The sequence below is a fragment of the Enhydra lutris genome, unplaced genomic scaffold (genome assembly GCF_002288905.1).
Source record: "Enhydra lutris kenyoni isolate GAN:26980312 unplaced genomic scaffold, ASM228890v2 scaffoldscaffold28, whole genome shotgun sequence".
Classification (NCBI taxonomy): Eukaryota; Metazoa; Chordata; class Mammalia; order Carnivora; family Mustelidae; genus Enhydra; species Enhydra lutris.
In genome coordinates this window covers 21,172,256-21,195,596 of record NW_019154112.1, presented here as the reverse complement: position 1 = coordinate 21,195,596, position 23,341 = coordinate 21,172,256, and the positions used below count along the sequence as shown (strand labels likewise).

Genomic DNA, 23,341 nt, shown 5'->3' with positions numbered 1-23,341 from the left:
TCTTTCAGAAAAGAAAAGCTAGTATTACCTTGATACAAAAGCCACACACATACACAAAAAATCACAAGAGAACTACTGACCATTATCTCTTGTGAACACAGACACAAAAGTCCTTAATAAAATATTTCCAAATTGAATCTAGCAGTATATAAAAAGAATAATATTAATGGCTAATTGGCATTTATCCGAATAAAGCATGATTAGTGTAATCATGATTAGTGTACAAAAAGTCAATGTTATACAACATATTAATTAAATAAAAGAGGAAAACAATATAAATCAAAAAATGCTGAAATTTTTTTTATAAATTCAACACCTAATCATAATTAAAGAGAAAAACTCTCAAGAGACTACAAATAAAAAGGAATTTCCTCAACCTAATGAAGGAGTTTCAACTAACAGTTACTGGTAAAAGACTACCTATGGTTAGAAACAAGGCAAGAAATGTCACTACTTCTATTTGAGATTGTACTGGAGGGCCTGTACAGTGCAATAAAATTATTACAATAAATTTAAGTCATATCTATTAGTATAGAAGAAGAAATCAGACTTTATTGCCAAATAATATGATGATCTATGCAGAAAAATCTAGGGAATTTACAAAGAAAGTTGCAGGAATCAATAAGCGAGTCTAGCAATATTGCAGGATATATGATAAACCAAACTAGTTCTTTTTTTTAGTTTTTTTAAAAATTTATTTGACAGAAACAGAGAGATCACAAGTGGCAGAGAGATCACAAGTGGCAGAGAGGCAGACAGAGGAGAGAGGGGGAAGCAGGCTTCCCGCTGAGCAGAGAGCCAGATGTGGACCTCAATCCCAGGACCCTGAGATCATGACCTGAGCCAAAGACAGAAGCTTAACCCACTGAGCCACCCAGGTGCCCCAAACCAAACTAGCTCTATTTTCACAGGTTAGTAACAAAAAATAAATAAATCTTTAAAAATCTCTTCACAAGAGTACTTTTAAAAACATAATATTTGGGTATGAATTTTATAAAAGACATAAAAGATCTGTACACTGAAAACTACAAAACATTGCTGAGATAATTTAAAGAAAAACTATTAGTGGAACATTATACCATATTCATGGATTGGAAGATTCATTGTTACAACCATAACTCTCCTCAAATAAATGTAAAGATATGTATATACTCTCCTGTCTAAAAGTTTAAGCTTAATCTCAGCCCTTCTGCCCCATCTTGAATAGGAGCTGAACTTGGTAACTCAATTCCAAAAAAAAATGTGCAAAGAAAAAAGCAGTAACTTCACAGTGAAGAAACATGACAAATATTACCATAACCAAATCATAAAATTTAATATAATCAGTGATTAGTCATATGGATAGTATATAATCTGATATGTTATCCTTCCCTCCCCACCAAACAAACAAAAAAACAAAAAACAAAAACAAAAAAAAACCCCAAACCTGTAATTCCAACCTAATCATGAGGAAAACATCAGAAAAACCCACACCAAGTGACATTCTACAAAATACCTAACCAAAGCTCTTTAAAACTGTGAAAGTCATGAAAAACAAGAAAAGAATGAAATTATCATAGATTACAAGAGACTAACGAGGCATAACAAAATAATGCTATGTGGTATCCTCAATTAGGTCATAGAAAGAAAAAGGACAGTCCTGATAAACTAATAAAATCCAAATACAGTATGGAGTTCAATTTACAACACTGTATTGCTACTGATTTCTTAGTTTTGACAAATGTGCCATAGTAATATGTTAACATCAGGAGAAACTGGGTAAAGTGTGTAAAGGAACTCTGTATACTGTATCTGCAACTTTCCTATAAATCTAAAATTATTACCAACTAAAAAGTATACTTAATAAAACTCGGGAGGCTTTTCTGTAAAATTTTGCAAGCTGACATTTATGCTTATATGGAATTTGCTACACTTAGTATATCCATTACAATTTTAAAATGAAAAACAAATTTAGACATGCTGTCAGATTTCAAGACTTTACAGCTATGATAATCAAGACAGTGCATTGTTTACAAAAGGACAGAGGTATAGATTACTGGGACAGAATCAAGAGTCCAAAGATAGTTTCACATGTATCGGTGAAATCTTATTTGGCAAAAATGCTCATATAATTTGGTGGGAAATGATAGTCTTCTTAATAAATGATGCTAAAAGAATTGGGTGTACTAATGGAAAAAATCAATCTTGACTTTTTCCTCATGCCATACATAGAAATTAAAATAATCAAAAATGGATTATAGGCCTAAATTGATAGGCTAAGATGATAAAGTTTTAGAAAATATAGTGTTCTAAATGTAAGTATTTAGAAAAATTGACTTTTTTTTTTCTTTTAGAAGAAAAGACAAGAGAAAATCTTATAACCTTAAGTTAGGTAAATATTCTTAAATATAACACAAAAGGCATAAACCACAAAAGAATTTAAGAAGTTGGACTTCATCTAGATTAAAAACTTTTCTTATCAAAGGTACAGGAAGTGGAAAAGCAACCCAAAGATGGCAAGAAAGTATTTTCAAACATAGATCTGATCAGTGATTATTGAATAACTATGTAAATATACTCAAAACCACTGAATTGTGTATACAATAAATTAAATAGGTAAACTGTATAATGTATGGCTTATTTATGAATAAAGCTGTTAAAAAGTAAAGTAAGGTTTACACTTATAGGTATGTCCATGCAAACATACTACCCGGATTAATATCAAAAAGGGAAATAAAGGGGCGCCTGGGTGGCTCAGTGGGTTAAAGCCTCTGCTTTCGGCTCAGGTCGTGATCCCAGGGTTCTAGGATTGAGCCCACGTTGGGCTCTCTGCTCAGCAGGGATCCTGCTTCCTCCTCTCTCTGACTGTCTCTCTGCCTACTTGTGATCTCTGTCAAATAAATAAATAAAATCTTTAAAAAATAATAAAAAAAATAAAAATTAATTTTAAAAAAAGGGGGAAATAAACTAGAAATGCCTGGGTGGCTCAGTCAGTTAAGCACCTGCATTGGGCTCAGATCGTGACCCCAGGATCCTGGGATCAAGCTCTGAGTAGGGCTCCTTGCTCAGTGGTGAGTCTGCTTCTCCTTCTCCCTCTGCCTCTCTCCCCCCTCCCGTGTGCTTTCTCTCTCTCTCTCTCAAATAAATTTTTAAAAAATCTTTTTTTTTTTCAATAAAAAGGGGGGCAAAAATTAGAAAAAGAAAAACTAAGCCCAAAGTGAGGTGGAGAAAGGATATAATTAAGATTAGAACAAGAATAAATGACATACAGAATATAGAAACAAAAGAAAAAATAATTAAAGCTAGAGTTGATCTAAAAAATTTTGGATTTTTTTTAAAGATCTAAAATATGGACAAATCCTTAGCTCAACTAAGGAAAAAAAGGTAAGACTCAAATAAAATCATAAACAAAAGAAGAGACATTACAATTGATGCCACTAAAATAAAAAAAAAAAACACAAGGGACCATTATGAATAATTACATGCCAACAAATTGGACAAACTAGAAGAAATGGATAAATTCCTAGAAACATAAAACCTAACAAGACTGAATTAAGATGAAAGAGAAAGCCTAAACAGATCAATAACAAGTAAGGAGACTGAATCAGTAATCAAAAATTTCCTAGAATAAAGAAAGTCCCAGGACAGGCAGACTTCACAGGTAAATTCCACTAATTGTTTAAAGAATTAATATGGATCCTTAAAATCTTCCAAAAAATAAAAGAGGGAACAGTCACCAGATCATTTTATGAGGCTAATATTAGCCTGATACTAGAGCCAAATAAAACACTACAAGGAAAGAAAACGACAGGCCAACATCCTTGATGAACATACATGTAAAAGTCCTGAACAAATAGTATCAAACTGAATTTAACAGTACATTGAAAGGATCATCCACCACAATCAAATGGGGTTTATCCCTGGGATGCAAAGATGGCAGTATATGCAAATCAATGTGATATACCAGATTAACAAAAAAAAGATAAAAATCATATGACCATCTCAAGAAATGTAGAAAAAAAATTTAACAAAACTCAATGCCATTTCATGATTAAAACTCTCAAAAACTAGGTATAGAAGGGATTAAACACAACACAATAAAGACCATATATATATATATATGTATATATATATACATATATATGAACATATTTAACGATGAAAACTGAAAGCTTTTCCTTTCAGATCAAGAACAAGACAAAGATGCCCTGTCTTGCCACTTCTTTTCAATAAAGTACTAGAAGTACTAGCCAGATAAATTAGGCAAGAAAAGGAAATAAATAATATCCAAATTGTAAAAGAAGTAAAACTGTCTCTGTAGATGACATGATCTCACATATGGAAAAACCTAAGGACTCCACCAAAAAACTGTCAAAAATAATAAATTCAGCAAAGTTGCAGGATACAAAATCAACATATGAAAATCAGTTGCATTTTTATACTCTAACAGCAAACTATACAAAACAGAAATTAAGAAAGCAAACATATTTATAATAGCATCAAAATAATAAAATACTTTGAAATAAACTAAACCAAGGAAGAGAAAGACTTATACACTAAAAACTAAAAAACACTGATGAAAGAAATTAATGAAGACTCAGATAAATGAAAAGCCACCCCTAATCCCTAGGTTTATGGATTGGAACATTTTTTATTGTTAAAATATCCACACTACCACAAATGACCTATACATTCAATGTGATCCCTAGGAACATGATGACATCTCTAAATCAAATGTTTGACCAAGTGACCTCACTGGTTGATGGATTACACAAATCCTCTCCTTAGGTATTCAAAAAGCTTACAGCAGAACAATTACATGGGCTGCTGGCACATTCCAGATAGACTGACAATATATACATAGTATTGATACCCATTTATTTAACAAGTTACAGCAGAGAAAGTCCATTTCTACTTGAAAATTAATGGAAAAAGTTTCTCTAGGTAAGAATATGATGGTGCAAACCCATCATCATAAGGGCATGTGCCTTTGAGTTTTTTAGGGCTGGTGAATGACAGGCACCTTGCAGTTCCTCTTGCTCTAATTCTCTCATACTAATACCACCACACAACTGATAAAGAAGTTGTTGAGGTTAAGGATGAAGTCCCCCTACCTCCCACCCAAGTACCTACCTTATTGGGAGATAAGAGCACGGTACCTCTGCTTCTAACCCACCAAACAAATTCATTTGAATGACTTATCAAAGAAGTTCAACCTTCTGATATCCACGGATTTTATTTCTAACACCTAAGAATTCTCAATAGACTCAAAAGAACTTCACTACCATTTTTAAATTACAGCAAAACAACTTTCAGCTCATTATTTTATGCCATTGTCATAGTGTAAAAAAAAAAAAGTCATGTATCAGTACATTTTTCTAATATTCACTCACAAGTTACAGAAATCTTTTGAGTTTTTTATGTAAATACCTTGTAACCAGGAGTACCCATTAATCCATCCTTTCCATGTCTTCCTGGTTCACCCTAAAAAATAAATACAGATATTGTAATACATTTTTGTACTACTTTTTCTTTCTAAAAGAAGACAGTACAAGATAATTTTTATTTAGTATAAAATACTCAAAAGCTTTTTCTGTCAAACTCACAGCACGTCCAGGAAGGCCAGGAAAACCAGCATTCCCTTTTTCACCTTTTGCACCCTATATTAAAAACAAACACTTAGAAAACAATCCATGCAATAATTTAAATTTTTGTTTTTATTACCCAAAAAGAGCTTCATTTTTTGTTTGTTTAGTTTTCTGACTCTGTGTTTGTGCCTTCGACACTTCCACAATGATTTTCTGCTCAATAAAGAAAGCATGCTTGACCTTGGCAAGGGCATATTTAGCACACATGGAACCACCAGGGGCCCTGCTGACATGTTTTTCCATTTTAGGCAAATTCCTAAGACTTTAGGTCTCACAGCACAAATTCTTTGAAGTTGGCTTGGGCACACACATGCGGATCTTGGTGGTTTCTCAACTTTCTTGGTATAAATGTAAACAATTCTTTTACCAGAGTTTCTGGACAGCCTAGTTTTGCTAGAGAGTTTTGTAGGCTAGCCTGTGATGATAGCTAGACCATTGAGAATGCCCCAGATACCATCCCTAGAGGAAGTACAACAAGGATTTTAAAATTCCAACTCAAACTTCTGTTAAAAAGTAAGTCAACCTTTTTATGTAGTGACAGAATTCATGAAACGACGGCTAGTGTTGGCTCTACAACTCCTGGCAAAACATTATTTTACCAGGCCAGCCGACACAAAGACATTAAAAAAAATGGTGAATGCAGGATTATTACAAGTGTCTAAACACAAAAAAAAACACATCTTGGCAAAATTAAAAGGCAGAGAAAATATAATCTTCCTACAATGTGAAGAAATTGGAAGGCCCAGAACAGTGATTCTCCATGGACATGATGTCAAGCAGCTCCCACTTCCTCCCAAGGAATCTCTCTCTACAAATACTTTAAAAAATCAGAATGATCAATAACATGATGCTTTTTTATCAAATACCACATTCCAGGTATTATTTTATATTTTCATTATTCTAAATAAATTTCCTGAGAAAGATAGGTAAAGCTAATTGCTGTAATAGTGAGTCAGCTGTGACTGAAACATGAGTTTTCTACTTCCATGACATTCAAAGTTCCATACGGATACTTTGTTTTATAACTCATACTTCCCTTTTTGCCATAAAATCCAGTTGATCCTTTATCTCCTTTGGGGCCCATTTCACCCTAAAAGAGAAAATATAAACACTGAATTTTATTTTTATTTATTTTTTAAAATCTTTACTTCAATTCCAGTATTTGTTATGTCTCTTTTTATGTGATTTAAGCAGGGAATTCTGTGTGTACCTGAAGAACATGTCTATTCTATTTCTCATGTTTTATATATACCTTTTCAAACCATGTATTCTGAAGTATGCTTCAAGTAAAAAATGTTCTTGTTGAAAAAAAAAAAGACAACTTTAACTGAGGGTATTCATTTAAAATAAAGTCTAAGAGGGGAGGTGGGGGATGGATGAAATAGGTGAAGGGAATTAAGAGTAAAGTTTTGATGAGAACCAAGTAATGAGGTATGGAATTGCTGAATCACTGTATTGTACACCTGAAACTAATATAACACTGTATGTCCAGTAACTGGAATTAAAATAATTGACTTTTAGAGAAATATGAAAATGTCCCTTTAAGTTTAAAGGAAAAAAACACCAATTATAAACAAGGTTTAATTGCCAATATAAAATAGGAATAAAATAATTTAAATTTTATTTACAAAAGCCCTACATTTGAGGCTTTATGAAGAAAAACAAGGAAAAATAAGGATAGTTGGAACCATCACAGGGCCTAAAGTACAGGGCTTAGAGTTAAAAGAATTTCCATATATTAAAACGTACTCATCAGTGTTTAATTACCATAAAATTTGTGACCGGAAATTTTAAAGAAAATTTGTAAAAAGCTTTATGTAACTATGGTAGCAATCCAATCATTTACTTTAATATACTTTATATTTGAGCACTTACTTATAACACATTTGTAACATAAAGGACTTCTAATTTGAAATAAAATGCAACATTCGTGAATATTAAAAGACTAGATTTTTTTTCAACCTTTAATCCTGGCATTCCATGAAGCCCAGGAAAACCAGGAAGTCCACGGTCACCCTGAAAATGAAACTAAAATTAATGGAAGAAAATATATTTCAGCCTAAAAAATAACAAATTCTTTAGCTTCACCTTTGTCAAAATCTACTGGAAAAAAATCTTCGAACAGTTAAACACATATCTACATTAAAACCTTATCTCTATGAAAGATCAATCCTCATTTATCAGGGTTTCCTTTATGATTAGAAAAGGAAAGTATTTTTGAGACCTAGGTGAAGTTTTTCCAGTTCTGTAAAAAATATTGTTTGTGTATATATATTTATATTTATATATTACTTATATATAAATATATTTATATATTTATTTATATATCATTTATTTATTTATTTTGCTGTGCTGGGGGAGTGCAAGCATGAGCAGGAGGGAGAGGGGTGGAATGAGAGAGAGAGAGAGAGAGAGAGGGAATCTTAAGCAGGCTCCAGGCTCAGTCTGGAGCCTAATGCAGAGCTCCATCTCAGGACCCTGAGATCATGATCTGAGTGATCATGATCAAAATCAAGAGTTAATTGCTTAACCAACTGAGGTACCCAGGTGCCCCAAATGCTGTTGGTATTTTAAGGGATTGTATTGAACCTGTAGATTGCTTTGGGTAATGTGGGCATTTTAACATTAATTCTTCTAGTCCTTGACTATAAAATATCTTTCCATTGTGTCATTATCAATTTCTTTTATCAGTGTCTTATAGTTTTCAGAGTAAAGGTCTTTCACTTCCTTGGTTAAATCAAAAAACATGAAGACAAATGAAAATGAAAACACAATGATCCAAAATTTTGGAGATGCAGCAAAAAAACTATTAGTAGTACATGAACTCAATAGAGTTGTAGAATATAAAATTAATACCCAGAAGTCAGTAGCATTTCTATGAACTAATAATGAAATAATAGAAAGGTAATTAAAAAAAGAATCACATTCATAGTTGTACCAAAAAGAATGAAATACCTAGGGATAAACTTAACCAAGGAAGTAAAAAATCTATTGTAATTCAATGTAAATTGTAATTCAATGTAATCCCTATCAAAATACCATCAGCACTTTTTCAGAACTAGAAGAAATAATGCTAAAATTTGTATGAAACCACAAAAGACCCCAAAGAGCCAAAGAAACCTTGAGAAAGAAGAAAAAAGCTGAAGGTATCATACTTCCAGATTTCAAGATACGCTACAAAGCTACAGTAATCAAAACTGTACAGTACTGGCACAAAAATAAACACATAGATCAATAAAACAAAATAGAGAGCCAAGAAATAAACCCATGCTTATATGGTCAATTTATCTATAACAAAGAAAGCAAGAATATACAATGGGGAAAAGAGAGTTTCTTCAATAAATGGGGAAACCAAACAATTAACATGCAAAATAATGAAACTAAACACTTTTCAACACCATACACAAAAAATAAACTCAAAGGATTAAAGACCTAAATGTGAAACCTGAAACCAGAAAAATTCTAGAAGAGAGCACAGGCAATAGCATCTCTGGCACTGGTCATCACAACATTTTTCTGGATATGTCTGCTAAAGCAAAGGACAAAAAAGCAAAAATAAACTATTGGGACTACATCAAAATAAAAAGGTTCTGCACAGCAAAGGAATTATCAATAAAACAAAAAGGCAACCTACTGAATGGGAGAAGATATTTGCAAATGATATATCCAATAAGGGGTTAATACTTAAAAAATATAAAGAACTTCTAAAACTCAACACCAAAAAAAAAATCTGATTTTAAAATAGGTAGAGGACTTGAACATACATTTTTCCAAAGACATCCAGATGGCCAATAGACACATGAAAAGATGCTAAATATCACTCATCATCAAGGAAATGCAAATCAAAACCACAATGAGGTATCACCACATACCTGTCAAAATGGCTAAAATCAAAAAGGTAAGAAATTAAAAGTATTGGCAAGGATTTAGAAAAAGGGGGGGGGGGCAGAAATTGGCACAGCCACTGTGAAAAGCTTCCTCAAAAATTTAAAAAGAGAAATACAATATGATCCAAAATTCCACTACTAGGTATTTGCACAAACAAAAATGTAAACTCAAAAAGATATATGGACCCTATGTTTATTTCAGCATAATTTATAACACCCAGTATAGGGAAACAGCCCAAGTGTCCATCAATTGATGAATACATGAAAAAAATATGGTAGGTACGTATATATGTACATACAATGGAATATTATACAGCCATAAAAAGAATGATATCTTGCCCTTTGCAAAAATATGGATGGACCCAGAGAGTATTATGCTAAGTGAAATAAATAAGACTGAGAAAGACAGATACCATATGATTTCACTCATATGTGGAATCTAAAAAAACCAAAACAAATCAACAAAAAGATGAAACAGACCTATAAATTATAGAGAACAAACTAATGGCTGCCAGAGGGAAGAGGGGTGAAGAGATGGTCAAAGTGGGTGAAAGGCAGTTGTAGAGATAGGATTCTGGTTATGGAATGAAAATGTCAAGGGAATAAAAGGCACAGCATAGGGAACAGAGCCAATGATATAATAATAACACTGCATGGTGATGGATGAGAGTTATGCTTGTGGTGAGCACAGCATATCGTACAGAGACACCAAATTACTATATTGTACACCTGAAATTACTGTAGCATTGGGTGTCAGCTACACTTAAGTGAAAATTTTTTAAATCTAAAATATTATTTTTTTAAAATTATTCACATATTTTAAAGAATGACAGAGTTATTGAATGGATAAAATCCTCCAAAGGCAGCTTTTTTTGTTCTAAGCTTCCATATCTCTATAAACTCAAATCACCAGACCCCATGGTTACATTGCTACTGCATTTTCAGTTTCCAGCATTACCTACTGACCTCCCACTGTGAAAGAAAGGATCGACCTTTAAAACCAACCAGCACCCTCTCCCCATCTCCACTTCTAGGAAACACAAATTCCCTTAGCTTTCTATGACAACATTGATTAAATCAATTGTCATCATTTCTGATACTAAGATTCACAACTAAAGCATAAATATGCTGATTGCTTGCCCTTTCTTTCCCTACAGTTAAAAATTGCCTGTTTTGGGGGCAGGAGGTTGACTATTTATTTTCTTATAAATTTATTACAACGTTGAACTCCAATCTCCAACTGTCAAAACCACTAATATACTCATAAATGTTGAAACTTTGATATTCTTTGTCTTTTCTAGAGCCTTCTCATTTGTTTCAGTATACATTTGTTCTCCTGTTTATTCCTTTGTTAGGGTAATACATCATCCCATAGCTTCCTGAAAACGAATTCATGGGAGACAACTTTCTGAAACTTAAATTTCTGAAAACATCTTTATTCTATTCACTTATGTAATTAATAATTCATAGACCTTTGAAGGCTCTGCTCAATTCCCTTCTTACTTTAGTGACACTAGTGAGATATCTGAAGCCTTTCTGATTCTGATCATTTGTATATGACATTTTCTTTTGATGGTTGTAGGGTTCTTCCCTCTCAGAAAGCATGTAGGATCTTCTGTTTTTAGTGTCTTACAATGTAAAATTGTACAATATTAAGCATAGATATGGTCATAATCATCCACTATGCTAAACACTATGGAAAACTTTTCATCTACAATGACCCCATGCTTACACATGTAGGCTCTGACCACACACCCCAAACTCCATCCACATTTCATATACACAACCTTCCCTCAGCTACCTCTAAGCACACTGTGTTAAAAGGCACTCACCAGAACCAAGAGAATAAAGAGGCCTGCAGACCCTGGAAATGGAAATCAGGACCCAGGATCTGGAATGTGATCTACAAGGGGGTCATGTGCTACAGGAGTGCCTCTTTATTGGCTCTGAAGTTCCATCACTTCCTACCAACGAACACAGCGGAAGCACCATCTATCAGGGGTTCTCCCTCCCTGAGGGCACTAATGACACTTTGTCCAAATCTTCTGCTCAGGTCTTTTACCAGTTTCTTCTGAGATTTTTTGCTGATCTTTAATTTTCCTAAGATTATTTTCTGGTTCCTGATGATCAGTTCATATGAAAGCTGATGATAAACTCTCAGCGAGTACAGTTCAATGACTGAAATTCTCCATATATAGTGTGGCTGGGTCATTTACCTAAATAGCTCTGGCTATCAGTGGATTCCCCATAAAAGGATCTTCTTTACCTATAGTTGTAGTACAACTCCACCTTTTCTTTCCAGTCTAGAGACCTTCAGTTTTACCCTCTCCAGATAGTAAACTTGTGTATCTTGCCAGGGTAGGAGAAAAGAGACTTAACTACACAGAGGTTAGGAAGGAATAGCAGGATCTCACTATTTATTCTTAAAGAAATATTCAACCATGTTTCCATTTTTAATTTTTTTAAAGCTTTTATTTATTTATTTGTCAGAGAGAGAGAGAGTGAACACACAAGCAGAGGGAGTGACAAGCAGAGGGAGAAGCAGGCTCCCTGCTGGTCAGGGAGCCTGATGCTGGACTAGATCCCAGGATTCTGGAATCTAAACTGAGCCAAAGGCAGATGCTTAACTGACTGAACCACCCAGATATCCCCATGCTTCCATTTTTAGCTCTACCTTCTAGTCACTTCCATTTTCAGAAATACTTGTATTACCATTTCCTAAGCTTTAGGAATGTGTGCACGTGTGCACACATGCAAAAGGGATTCTCTCTCATATGAGTCATATCACTTTTTATTTTAAGATCGAGCTTCCTTGGGTCCTTTCAGATTCTAAAAATGTAGAGCTATTATCTTCTTTTTTTATTCTCTGTGTCATTTTAGGTTTTATTATTATAATTACTATTCCATGATTGTGGCTTTATGGGAGTTTTAAGAGCAGAGAAAGTTAATGTGTATATTCTACCCTTTACCTTCATCAAGAAGCCGTAGTGATTTATTGATGCTTAAACAGTAATATCCAGAGCACCTTCCACTGGGAGGCTTTAAACCTCCTGGACCAGGTTATTTCTATGACCTCTTGTGTAGGAGCGCTAATATTCATTCACTTATTCTGTTTTATCCTAAACCAATTTCATTCTTTATACACTCTGGTTAATTGTAGGAAAATCTGGAAAGGTACTTATCTAACTAGACCAATATATTATTGACCTTCTTAATTAAAAAAAAAAAACTTAATTTTAACAACTGATCTATTCCACATTGAGATATTCCTCTCCATTAGTGAAAGAATGGGAGGTATTATAAAATAAATTTTTACAGAGAGGGAACTGGGGCTGAGAGCCCAGGAATTCCCTCATCTTCTCCCATGATAACTGATGTCAAATAAGGAATAAAAATGACATTATATTTTAGATTTATCTGTATTATGTTTGGTTCCTTTAATTTATCTGTAGGTGTGTGTGATATAAAAAGTATGCTAGGCTCACGGTTATATCAAAAAATCTGTTCACCTTTTACTACCACAGAGATTTTTTTCTGGGCACACAGCTTCCCAAGTAGAGACTCCACTTCCCAGCCTACTTTGCAGTTAAGCATGGCCACCTAACCAAGTCCTTGCTAACAGAATGTGTAGAGGACTGCAGCCTACAACTTCCACAGAATTTATTAAAAGGAGAGTTACTGCTACGACTTCTCTTTCCTCCTTCCCATCAGATTAGAATGGAAGAGAACGCTCTAAGAGAGATCAGACCAACAAAAAGGAAAAACGGGAGTCTTTGGATAAGTATGTAAATAACATGACAGGAGAAATATACACTTCTTTCTCATTTACACCAGTGAGTTTTGGGGTTTGTTTCTGGTCTAAATAGGAAGAGTATGTTTTGTCTTGTAAAGAATGTCCTTCTCGTGGGTAATAGCATTCCATTGACCATCTTAATTTTCCACTAAGGATTAAAAACAATCTGTGTATATATGAGGGAGAAAGACAGACAGAAGATCCACTAAAAGCCCTTACATTCTAGAGTTTATTAATCCCAAAATTCAGTAGTTTAACCCAAGAATAAAAGAAAAAAAAAAATTCAGGGGGAGACCAAGAGGCGCAATAAGAAAACTGAATGATATTCTTTTCCCTACATGTAGATTCCTAATATGAGAACAAAAACCACTTCTTGATTTTTTTTTTTTCTTTTTGCTTGAGGCAGGAAGGAGTGGTAACAGTTTCTATAGAGAGAAAAGATTAAGTTAAGAAGAATACCTGAGCTAACTTTTTAGGAGCTGTGCTAAAATAACCTGTTGATGGCGGGGCTAGACAAAGATATACTCTTAATAAAATGGAATGTAGCTGGACAGTAAATACTTGACAGAAATACAGAAGAGGACAAATAAGTATTCCCTATTAAGGCTGAACAAAGTCTAAGAACTCCACTTTCTGGGTACAGAGTACAGAAAACATAATCTTCACATTTTAATTTACCAGAGATAACAAACAAATCTCAGATGAAGTGAGAAGACTGGGAGCATTCACTCACACTGGAACAGAAAAATAAAAATCTGGACAAAGCTATCCTTATGTGCATAAGCAAGATTTTTAAGTAAAATACAAAAGCATGGCATAGATATTAACATGGAGAAAAATTTAGTGAGAAAATTTTTGAGGAATATTGAAACAATACTTACAAAATACAGAATACAAGATAGTGTTACCCAAATACAGTAAACCTCTGAAGAATTCAGGGGTTAGGGGGCTGACCCCCATGCAGTTGAAAATCCACATGTAACTTCTCCATCTCCAAAAACTTAATTACTAATACTCTACTGTTAACTAGAAGCCTTATGAATAACACAAATGATTAACACATAATTTTTATGATATGTGTATTATATTGTCTTCTTATAATGAAGGAAGCTAAAGAAAAGGAAATGTTATTAGGAAAGTAAGGAAAATATGTTTACAGTATTATGCTGTATTTTGTTGAAAAAAATCCAGATATAAGTGGACCTGTGCAGTTCAAACTCATGTTGTTCACCCAAATTATATCCAAGGTTTAAAACAAAGAAGTGGTAAAGTTAAGCCAAAATCTCCACAATGAGTATATAAGGCAAAAAGCAAATAAACACTCTTGTGTTGGTCATCTGCTACTGTAATATAGCTTCAACTATGTTAATTAACACAAAAACTGGTATGCTAGAAAAAGGAGGCTGCCAAAACAACAATATTAAAAATTATATATGGCAGTGGCTTTGGGGTTAGGTAGTGAACAGGGAAAACAATAATTAGATGTTTGAAAAATGGTGATTCATTGAATAAATGGTAAATATCTGATAAAAAAAAAAAACTTTGCTGGTAATACTTACAAAGGCAAATAATGCATCAAATGAACTTAGAGCTAGAGGTAAAGAACTGAGAAAACAGAATGTTGGTATCATGAATTGGTTGCTATCATGAATTGATTGGTATTGGCTGCTTGCAAAAGGTACTGTAAAAGAAAGAAGCTCAGAAAAGAATCGTCTGATTTCCAAGTAGTAACTAAAAGGAACAGACGAAGTACAAAAGTCCTGGGATTGGAAGATACAACTTTTTTTTTCTCATCTTTAACAGATAAATGATGAAACTGGAAAAGACATTAAAAGAAGTTCAATTAAAACAGCCTCTGGGAAGAACCAAATCAAGGATGTGGCCACAAACACTATTCTTAAATCCTCTGAATCAATGAAGGTCAGTCCAAAAATCCTTTCAAGATGGACAGAATGGCTCAAGGGGAAAAAACAAAACAACAACAACAAAAAAAAACACAACAACAACAACTAAGAGTGCAATGGATGTCTGATAAGTTTAAGTCACCTATCATTAATTATTAGTAGTTAATAAATTAGTATATAGAGGGCCATAACTGAAGCAAGGGCTATGGGTGCTGCTATTGGCCGGAATCAAAAGTCAAAGATCCAAAATCACAAATATCCATCTGCTGTTGAGAGAGTTGTACTACCAAAGCAGCCATAAACCTGGACTACAAGAGACTGTGCTTGAAACTTATTTAAAAAAAAAAAAAAAAAAAAAAAGTCACCCAACAGCACCACTGTTTTTCATGTTTCTCTAGCCAGTTTTGACTAGCCAATGAATTTAGACAAAATGAAGAAATAAGAAGTTAAAAACTAGAAGGAAGAAAAAGGACAATCTTATGTATGTTCATACATCTACTATGCCAAATACCTAATACCCTAAATCATAGAATATGTAGTTAATTCCTGCTTTAAAAAGATAATATGCAAAAATGTTTTTATATATAAATAATAACGAATATGAAAATATATTTTAAAAATTTCCATTTATAATAGAAACAAAGGAGATAAAAATTCCAAGATATAAACTTAGGTAATATTAGAAGACTAATGTGAAAAAAAAAATCAATGTTATTTCACTGAGTTTCAAGATTGAAATAAAAAGGTAAATAAATCATAATCTTAAATGGAAAAACTCAGTATTGAAATTATGTCAATGATTCTATAACGAATCCATAAAAGGAATCCTAATCAAAACACAAGTAGGCATTTCTTAAAAACTGAAGAAAAGATACTGAGCTTTATCTGGAAAAGTAAGCATATAAGAATAGCCAGGAAAATTTTGATTATAAAGAATAATGAGGAACTACTAGGCCTGCCAACATTAAATCATATTATGAAGTGACAACAATTAAGAACAATTTGGTGTTGGAGAGGATGTAGACAGATAAATGGAACAAAATGGAAAGCCAAAAACCCATATGAAAATGGAAATTTAGGGGTAACAAGGAGATTCCAAATAAATGGAGAAAAAAGTGATGATTCCATAAATATTGTTGTGCCAACTGGCTATCCATTTGGGAAAACAGAGGGAAAAATATGAATGCTCATATAACTTTACTCCAAATACCAAAGTTATAAAGATTAAAACATAAAATAACAAAAGTCTAAAAGTAGAGTTATTACCTACAAAATGTTGGAATGTGGAATCCTTTCATATAGACACCAAAGAGAAAAAAAGAAAAAATCTACACATACATAAAAATTTAAACCTTATGTATGGCTAAAATTTCCAAGACCAAGTCAAAACACATAATAAAAACCAGGAAAAAATATTTTCATACAATATATGAAATGTCTATAAAAATCAATTTTTAAAAAGATCAATAGCCCAATACAAAGCCAAAAAAAAGATACGACTAAAAAGGAAATGACAGAGAATTAACAAAATGCCCAAAAATCACATGACAAGGTACTTTACCTTACTAATAAAGAAATGCAAACTAAACCAATACCATTTTTAACTTGTAGTGGTGAAAATTAGAAACTTTAATGAAACTCAGTGCTGATAAGAGTGTGAGGAAAGATATTTTCACATACTTGCTGGGAGAGTACAAACTTACTGGAAGTTAAATAGGCAATTTGTATCAGAGTTTAATTATGTATTTTACCCTTTGATCCTATAATCAATTCCAGTTCCAGGAAATATTCCTATGGATATACTCAGAAAAATTTACTAACACACACACACACACACACACACAGTGCAACATCTTAAGAACACAGCATCCCTAAATTAGAGATTTCTTAAATTGGTTAGGGACAGCCCATATAGTATATAGATGTGATTAACCTGCTGAAGGTTACTTTCTTGAGGCCTCTTTCAATTTTGCACAGCCCTAGAGCTTAGAATTTTATTCAACTTCCTTGGCACTTAACAGCTATGTTTCTTTTTGTTGTTGTTGTTTTTAAGATTTATTTATTTATTTGACAGAGAGATAGAGAGAGAGAGAGCACAAGTAGGCAGAGCAGCAGGCAGAGGGAGAAGCAGGCTCTCCACTGAGCAGGCAACCCGACAAGGGGCTCGATTCCAGGAACCTGGGATGGTGACCTGCGCCGAAGGCAGCCACTTAATGGACTGAGCAACCCAGGCACCCTAACAACTGACTATCTTGACAACACTGTGTACGTGTTATGTGTTTTATTAGATCCCAACCTCTTGGAGGAAAAATCCATTCTGATTTTTTTCCAATTTTTATTTAGTAGATATGACCACCATTTACCAATATCCCAATTCTCTCCACCTCCAAGCATATGGGGGAATCATACATTGCTGACTCTTGAACTTGGTGTGGTTTATAAAATTTGCCCTGGCTAATTAAAGATGAATAGAAGTAGTTTAAAAACCACTGTCTGATTCTCCACATACCTGCTCCTATAAGTAGTTATGATCTAGATGGTGGAACTTGTATCAGCCTAAGTCTCCATGTGAGGAAAAGAGGGACCTGTCACTGCTGCTAATAAATGTGTAGCTTGATGAGCAATAAACCTTTCTTTATTTTGAGTTACAGGCATTTGGAATTTACTTGTTACTGCAGAATATGCTACTCTATCTTCAGCTGGTGACTTGCTTGTGATTAATGATAATTTGCTGAATATGCAAAATATTTTCATTTTCTAAAACACAGTAAACACTTTTGAGTCTTCCAAAATATTTCAACTAAACAGTTATTTTGAGGAGTCACACTCCTGGATCCATCTGACCTCACAAGAGATTAGAAGCAAAAATAATCCAAGGGCACCTGGGTGGCCCAGTGGGTTAAGCCTCTGCCTTCAGCTCAGGTCATGATCTCAGGGTCCTGGGATCAAGCCCCACGTCAGGCTCTCTGCTCAGTGGGGAGCCTGCTTCCCCTCCTCTCTCTCTGCCTACCTCTCTGCCTCTTGTAATCTCTCTCTCTCTGTCAAATAAATAAATAAAATTAAAAAAAAATAATAATCCAAGATTTACAGGGAGATGTTCCATTTCCACAGATGTCTCCAAAGCTGTTATGACTGATGAATATCCTTTACCAGCTTATCTACCCCATAATTTGGTCTAGAATCATAGTCTCCAAAGTAAGGTCAGGGCAGTTGGGTGGCTCATTGGTTGAACGACCGACTCTTGACTTCAGCTCAGGTCATGATCTCAGGATCATGAGATCAAGCCCTGCCTGGGGCTCCCCACTCAGCAAAGAGTCTGCTTGAGATTCTCCCTCTCCTTCTGCTCCTCCCCTTAACTGGTGCATGTATGCGCTCTCTCTCTCTAAAATAAATAAATCTCTGAGAAGCAAACTGGGGGTTTTGGAGGGGAGGTGGGGGTTGGGTAAGCCTGGTGGTGGGTACTATGGAGGGCATGTATTGCATGGAGCACTGGGTGTGCTGCATAAACAATGAATGCTGGAACACTGAAAAGAAAATCAAATGGAAAAAAATAAATACACACCTAGAAGACTTTTACTACAAAGATTCTATAATTCAAATTCACCTAACACATCTTGGTTGTTCTTTCTCCTCTCATTTTGAAACAAATAAGTCTTTTAAGGCTCAGGCAATGACTTATTGGGAATTATTTCAATTTACTAAAATGTTTCCTCTCTTTAATGCAATGATGGGCAATCCCCTTGGGTTTGGAGATCATCGCTGCGCTATTCAGGCCTAGAAAACAGGTAGATTCCTGAGCTTCCACAACAGGGTCACTCCCATAGCTTCTTAGTGACCACAGAGTCTACCCAAAGTGAAGATGAGAAGTGGAATTTAGAACCAAAAAAATATGAAGCACTCTATAAAAATTCAATGAAAGTTTTAAGTTTCCCAGTGATGCCAGTAGAGAAAAAGAGAACAGGACAGAAAAAGGCACAGCAGCCAACAAATGAGACAGGACATGGAATTAATGATTCTTTTCCATAAGCTGAGATGCTGAATCCATTACAGAGCCTTAAAAGAAAAGAAGTTGAAAGATCAGAAAAACATCAAGACATTGTGAAAGTACTCACCGAAGTAATAAGCACTTGGGTACACACAGGTCAGCACTCCATGAACAGAATAGACACTTAACAAAACTTGACTTCAGAGACTATTCAGGGAAGGCACAATTAGTGCTGCTTTGGAAGAAAAGCCTCTGAGAAAAGGGTAGAGGAAAGAAGGAAAATGTGGTACTACCCCTTCCATAAAAAGTAGAAGTTCTTCTGAAAATTCCTGGTTTAACAACAAATTCCACAGTTTCTTCAGATTCAAATGCAGCGAAATATTTCATCAGAAAACAGAATGTATATGTATGTGTGTGTATTTAATATTTTTATTCTATTAACTATAACTGGTTATATCAATATACTAATATTTTTAAAGATGCATTTTATTTGTTTGTGAGAGAGAGAGAGCATGTGCACATGCATGTGCGAGCCAGCAGAAGTGGAAGGAGAAGCAGAGGGAAAGGATCCCAAGCAGAGTCTGTGCTGAGGAGGTGCAGAGCCAACATAGGGCTGAGGCGGGGCTCGATCACATGACCATGAGATCATGACCTGAGCTCAAACCAAGAGTCCGATGCTTAACAGACTGAGCCACCCAGGTGCCCCTCAATATATTAATAAGCTTAACACCAATATTTATATTTATATATTTAACACATAAATTTATACTCATGTAAGTTTATATTTAATAATATAACAGACAGACTCTATTAAGGAAGGAAAAGAAGTCATAGGACTGACTGAACCCTGAAATACTCCAACATTTAGAGAACGGATAAAGATATAAGTAAAAGGTGAATTCAAAGCCCAACCAATAACCTGTAACTTCATTAAGTCTCCCTTTCTTGTGCCCCTTCAACTCCAAGCACACCCACACCAGCATTTGGGCCTTTGGGCCGTGGTGTTATCAGAAAACTACATTACCCTCCCTTTTTGAGAAAGAAGATAAAAGTGGCCACTTTACCAAGCCAATTCTATTTCTTCCTCCCGTGTCATTCTTGGCTTTAATTTTTTAAGGTTGTTTTTTTTGTTGTTGTTTGTTTGTTCTTGTCTTCAGGCACTATGGAAATAAAACCACTGATACTAAGTTTAATAAGTTAATAAGTTAATACTAATAAGTTAATAATATATATAATATATATAATTTTATATATAAGTTAATACTAATATATATAATATATATGTTATATATATGTTAATACTAATACATATAATATATATAGTTATATATAATATAAGTTAATACTAATATACTAAGTTTTAGCATATTCCCTAATAAAACTTTTAGCTTGGTCCTTTATTACTGTTCTCTCAGCATGTACACTGGAGTCCCCTAATTATAACTGACTATATAAATCACTGTCATACCACTTAACCTTTTGACTTTAGAAGTGCAACAATGAAAGTAAAGGATTTACTTCAGTGAGGAAGCCTCATTTATCACATCATACTCTTGTATGGATGCCAAAGACAATGGGAAACAGATCTTGAAGGGACAATTTAAATGGTAAATGATCTAACGAGGAAATTAAACAAAATGTGTAGTTTGCTCCATTATGAGACCTTGGATATATTAGCGTATTTTATTTCTTAATCCCAGAAAAACCAAGTGATAAATTTGTACAAAGTCTAAAAAAAAATTATTACTACCTCCCATGTGTTGAGAATTGAATTTGCTATAAAAAAGTTTTCATAACCAACTCAAAAACCCATAAATGTATGCCGGTTATTCAACTTAGCCTAAGTAAATTTTAACAAAATGTATTTCTTCCAGTGATTTAAATATATGGATTTCCTTAAAGCTGAAGAAGTGTTTTGAAATACTTTTTCTTAAATTCCAAATAGCTTTAAAACATATTATAAAATGAGTTACCAACTGAAGACCATTTGGTGAATAAGTGCTCCTTTTTAATTTTGTAAATTCAGGAGGGGGAAAAAAAAACCTGCAAAATCTATACACATTCTATTGTCTGATATGTAGGAACAAATGTTGAAGTCAGCAAGAAAGTGCATGTAGTTTCAATTATCTTAAGTGGAAACTCCTACAATGGGAGTGTTCAGAAGAAATCCACAAGATGGAAATGATTCTGGGAAAAGATCCTAATGGAGAACAGCGTTGTGTGGAACTATCTCTGAGAGGCCACTGTGTGATGCCTGGAAAAAATGTCCTGCACTGCCCCAAGTCAAAGTCTCCTCAGGGGTCTACTTTTCAACCCTCCCATTTCTGAGTATTAAGAAACTATATCCTAGAGGAAGAACTGAGGAAACGTCTCTAACTTATTCAGTGATTGCAATCCAGGTAAGGAACGCTCTAAAGCCACATGGAATGTGAGGAAGAAATGTAGATGGCACAGCGCATGGTGATTTGGGGCTCACAGTGACTCTGCCAGATCAGACTTTATGCCCTAAGAACAAATTTCAGAGAACAAGCAACTCTGGGTGAAACTATTACTAGACTGAAAACAGAGACCTTCATAGAAACATACACTTTATTTTATTCAACGAAATGTATGCCTTTGTAAAACTCGGACACTTCTGTTCTGAAGAGAGTACAAAGACCCCAAACAAGAGAGCAATTAAAGATGTGACTAACCAAATTGCTGTTATTCCTTTACTTTCAAAGAGACACTTTACTCTTATTCTTTTTAAGGTGAATAAAAACCCTCCTTTTTTTAACTGGTCTCTAAAACCCAAGTAAAAGGGAAAAATAGATAAATGCATTCATTCATCCATTCATAGATATATTCACTCATATACACATACTTTTATGAAACCCCTGCCATCCCCAAATCAGGCTAAGTGAGAATGTTAAAGAAATAGCAGTGATCCAGGGTGCCTGGGTGGCTCAGTCAGTTAAGTACCTGCCTTTGGCTCAAGATGCAAGGGTCCTGGCATGCCCACATCAGGCTCCCTGTGCAGGGCGGGAGCCTGCTTCCCCCTCTTCCTCTGTGTCTCCCCCTGCTCATGCTCTCCTCTCCTCTCTTTCTTGCTCTGCACTCTCTCTCTCCAATAAATAAATAAAATCTTCAAAAGAAAGAAAGAAAAAGAAAAGAGCAGTGGTACCGTAGACTAGAATTTAGGTGAGGTGTCTGACACGTGGTCTCCTCAGGACAGATACCCTCATGCTCCCAGGGACATCCCCAGTTCACCTGGCAGAGGTCAGGCAATCTCTCTCAACATCCCCACAGCATGAAAATATAAGACGTCTGCCATTCCTGCGCATGCAGCATGCTCCCTATCACCTCTCAAGAGGTATCTCCATCATTTAAAATAGGCAGATTTCTCTGTGGCTAAAAAGACTCCCTCACAAGAAACCTGTGAAGGAATCACCATTGTGTCGATGAAAAAAAATAAGACTCAAAGACATTAAGCAACGTACCCAAGATCGAGTAACTTGAAAGTGGCAGATACATCATTAGATCTGCCAGAGATCCATCCTTCCAGAGATTACTTAACCAGCTACAATTTTCTGCAACCAACATAAGCTACCACAAAAACCTAAAATGGATACAGGTTAGGATCAGAATTTCTCAGATGTGAATGTGGTGCACACTATTTTAAAAAGGTAATACTTAGTAAGGATTAGTTAGAAAATTAGTACAAGCTTTTATCAGGAGCAAATACCAGAATGCCTTCACAGACCTTACAAACACAACTGTGCTTTAAGCTAACAAATCAACGTGGGATCCAAGCAAACACAGTTGGGCATCTTGGATGTGGACCAGCTACCAGGGCCAGTAGATCTTGATGGCTCTGGATCCTTGGGGAGGTACTGATATATTGAACATATTTAAAGATCATGTACTTCAATAGGAAGCTTGCCAAATCTCAAAGTTGTGAAAAAGGAGAGTCAGCAGTAAATGTACCCACTGAAGCCCTAAGGAAAAAGCGCAGTAAGACTAAGCCGATAGACCACCTGCCAGATAGGTATCCATTATGGAGAAGGACACGTGGGTATGGGGCTACCTGTGGCTAATAGGAACACATTTCATCCACATAGTTTTCTCCCCTCTAAGAAGGTAACCCCCCTCGGAGCTTAACCACA

At 34.7% G+C, this 23,341-nt stretch overlaps 1 protein-coding gene across 2 annotated transcripts in view; it reads right to left on the bottom strand.

Annotated features, from left to right (window-relative positions):
- LOC111152311 (collagen type XXI alpha 1 chain) overlaps positions 1-23,341 on the bottom strand; it is a 121,948-nt gene that overhangs the window by 52,210 nt on the left and 46,397 nt on the right. For both annotated transcript variants that reach the window (XM_022510789.1, XM_022510791.1), the window contains 4 exons: positions 7,590-7,643; positions 6,654-6,717; positions 5,586-5,629; positions 5,410-5,463 (listed from right to left, as the gene is read on the bottom strand). In XM_022510789.1, coding sequence (XP_022366497.1) covers positions 5,410-5,463; positions 5,586-5,629; positions 6,654-6,717; positions 7,590-7,643 — 216 coding nt within the window. The remainder of the gene's footprint in view (positions 1-5,409; positions 5,464-5,585; positions 5,630-6,653; positions 6,718-7,589; positions 7,644-23,341) is intronic.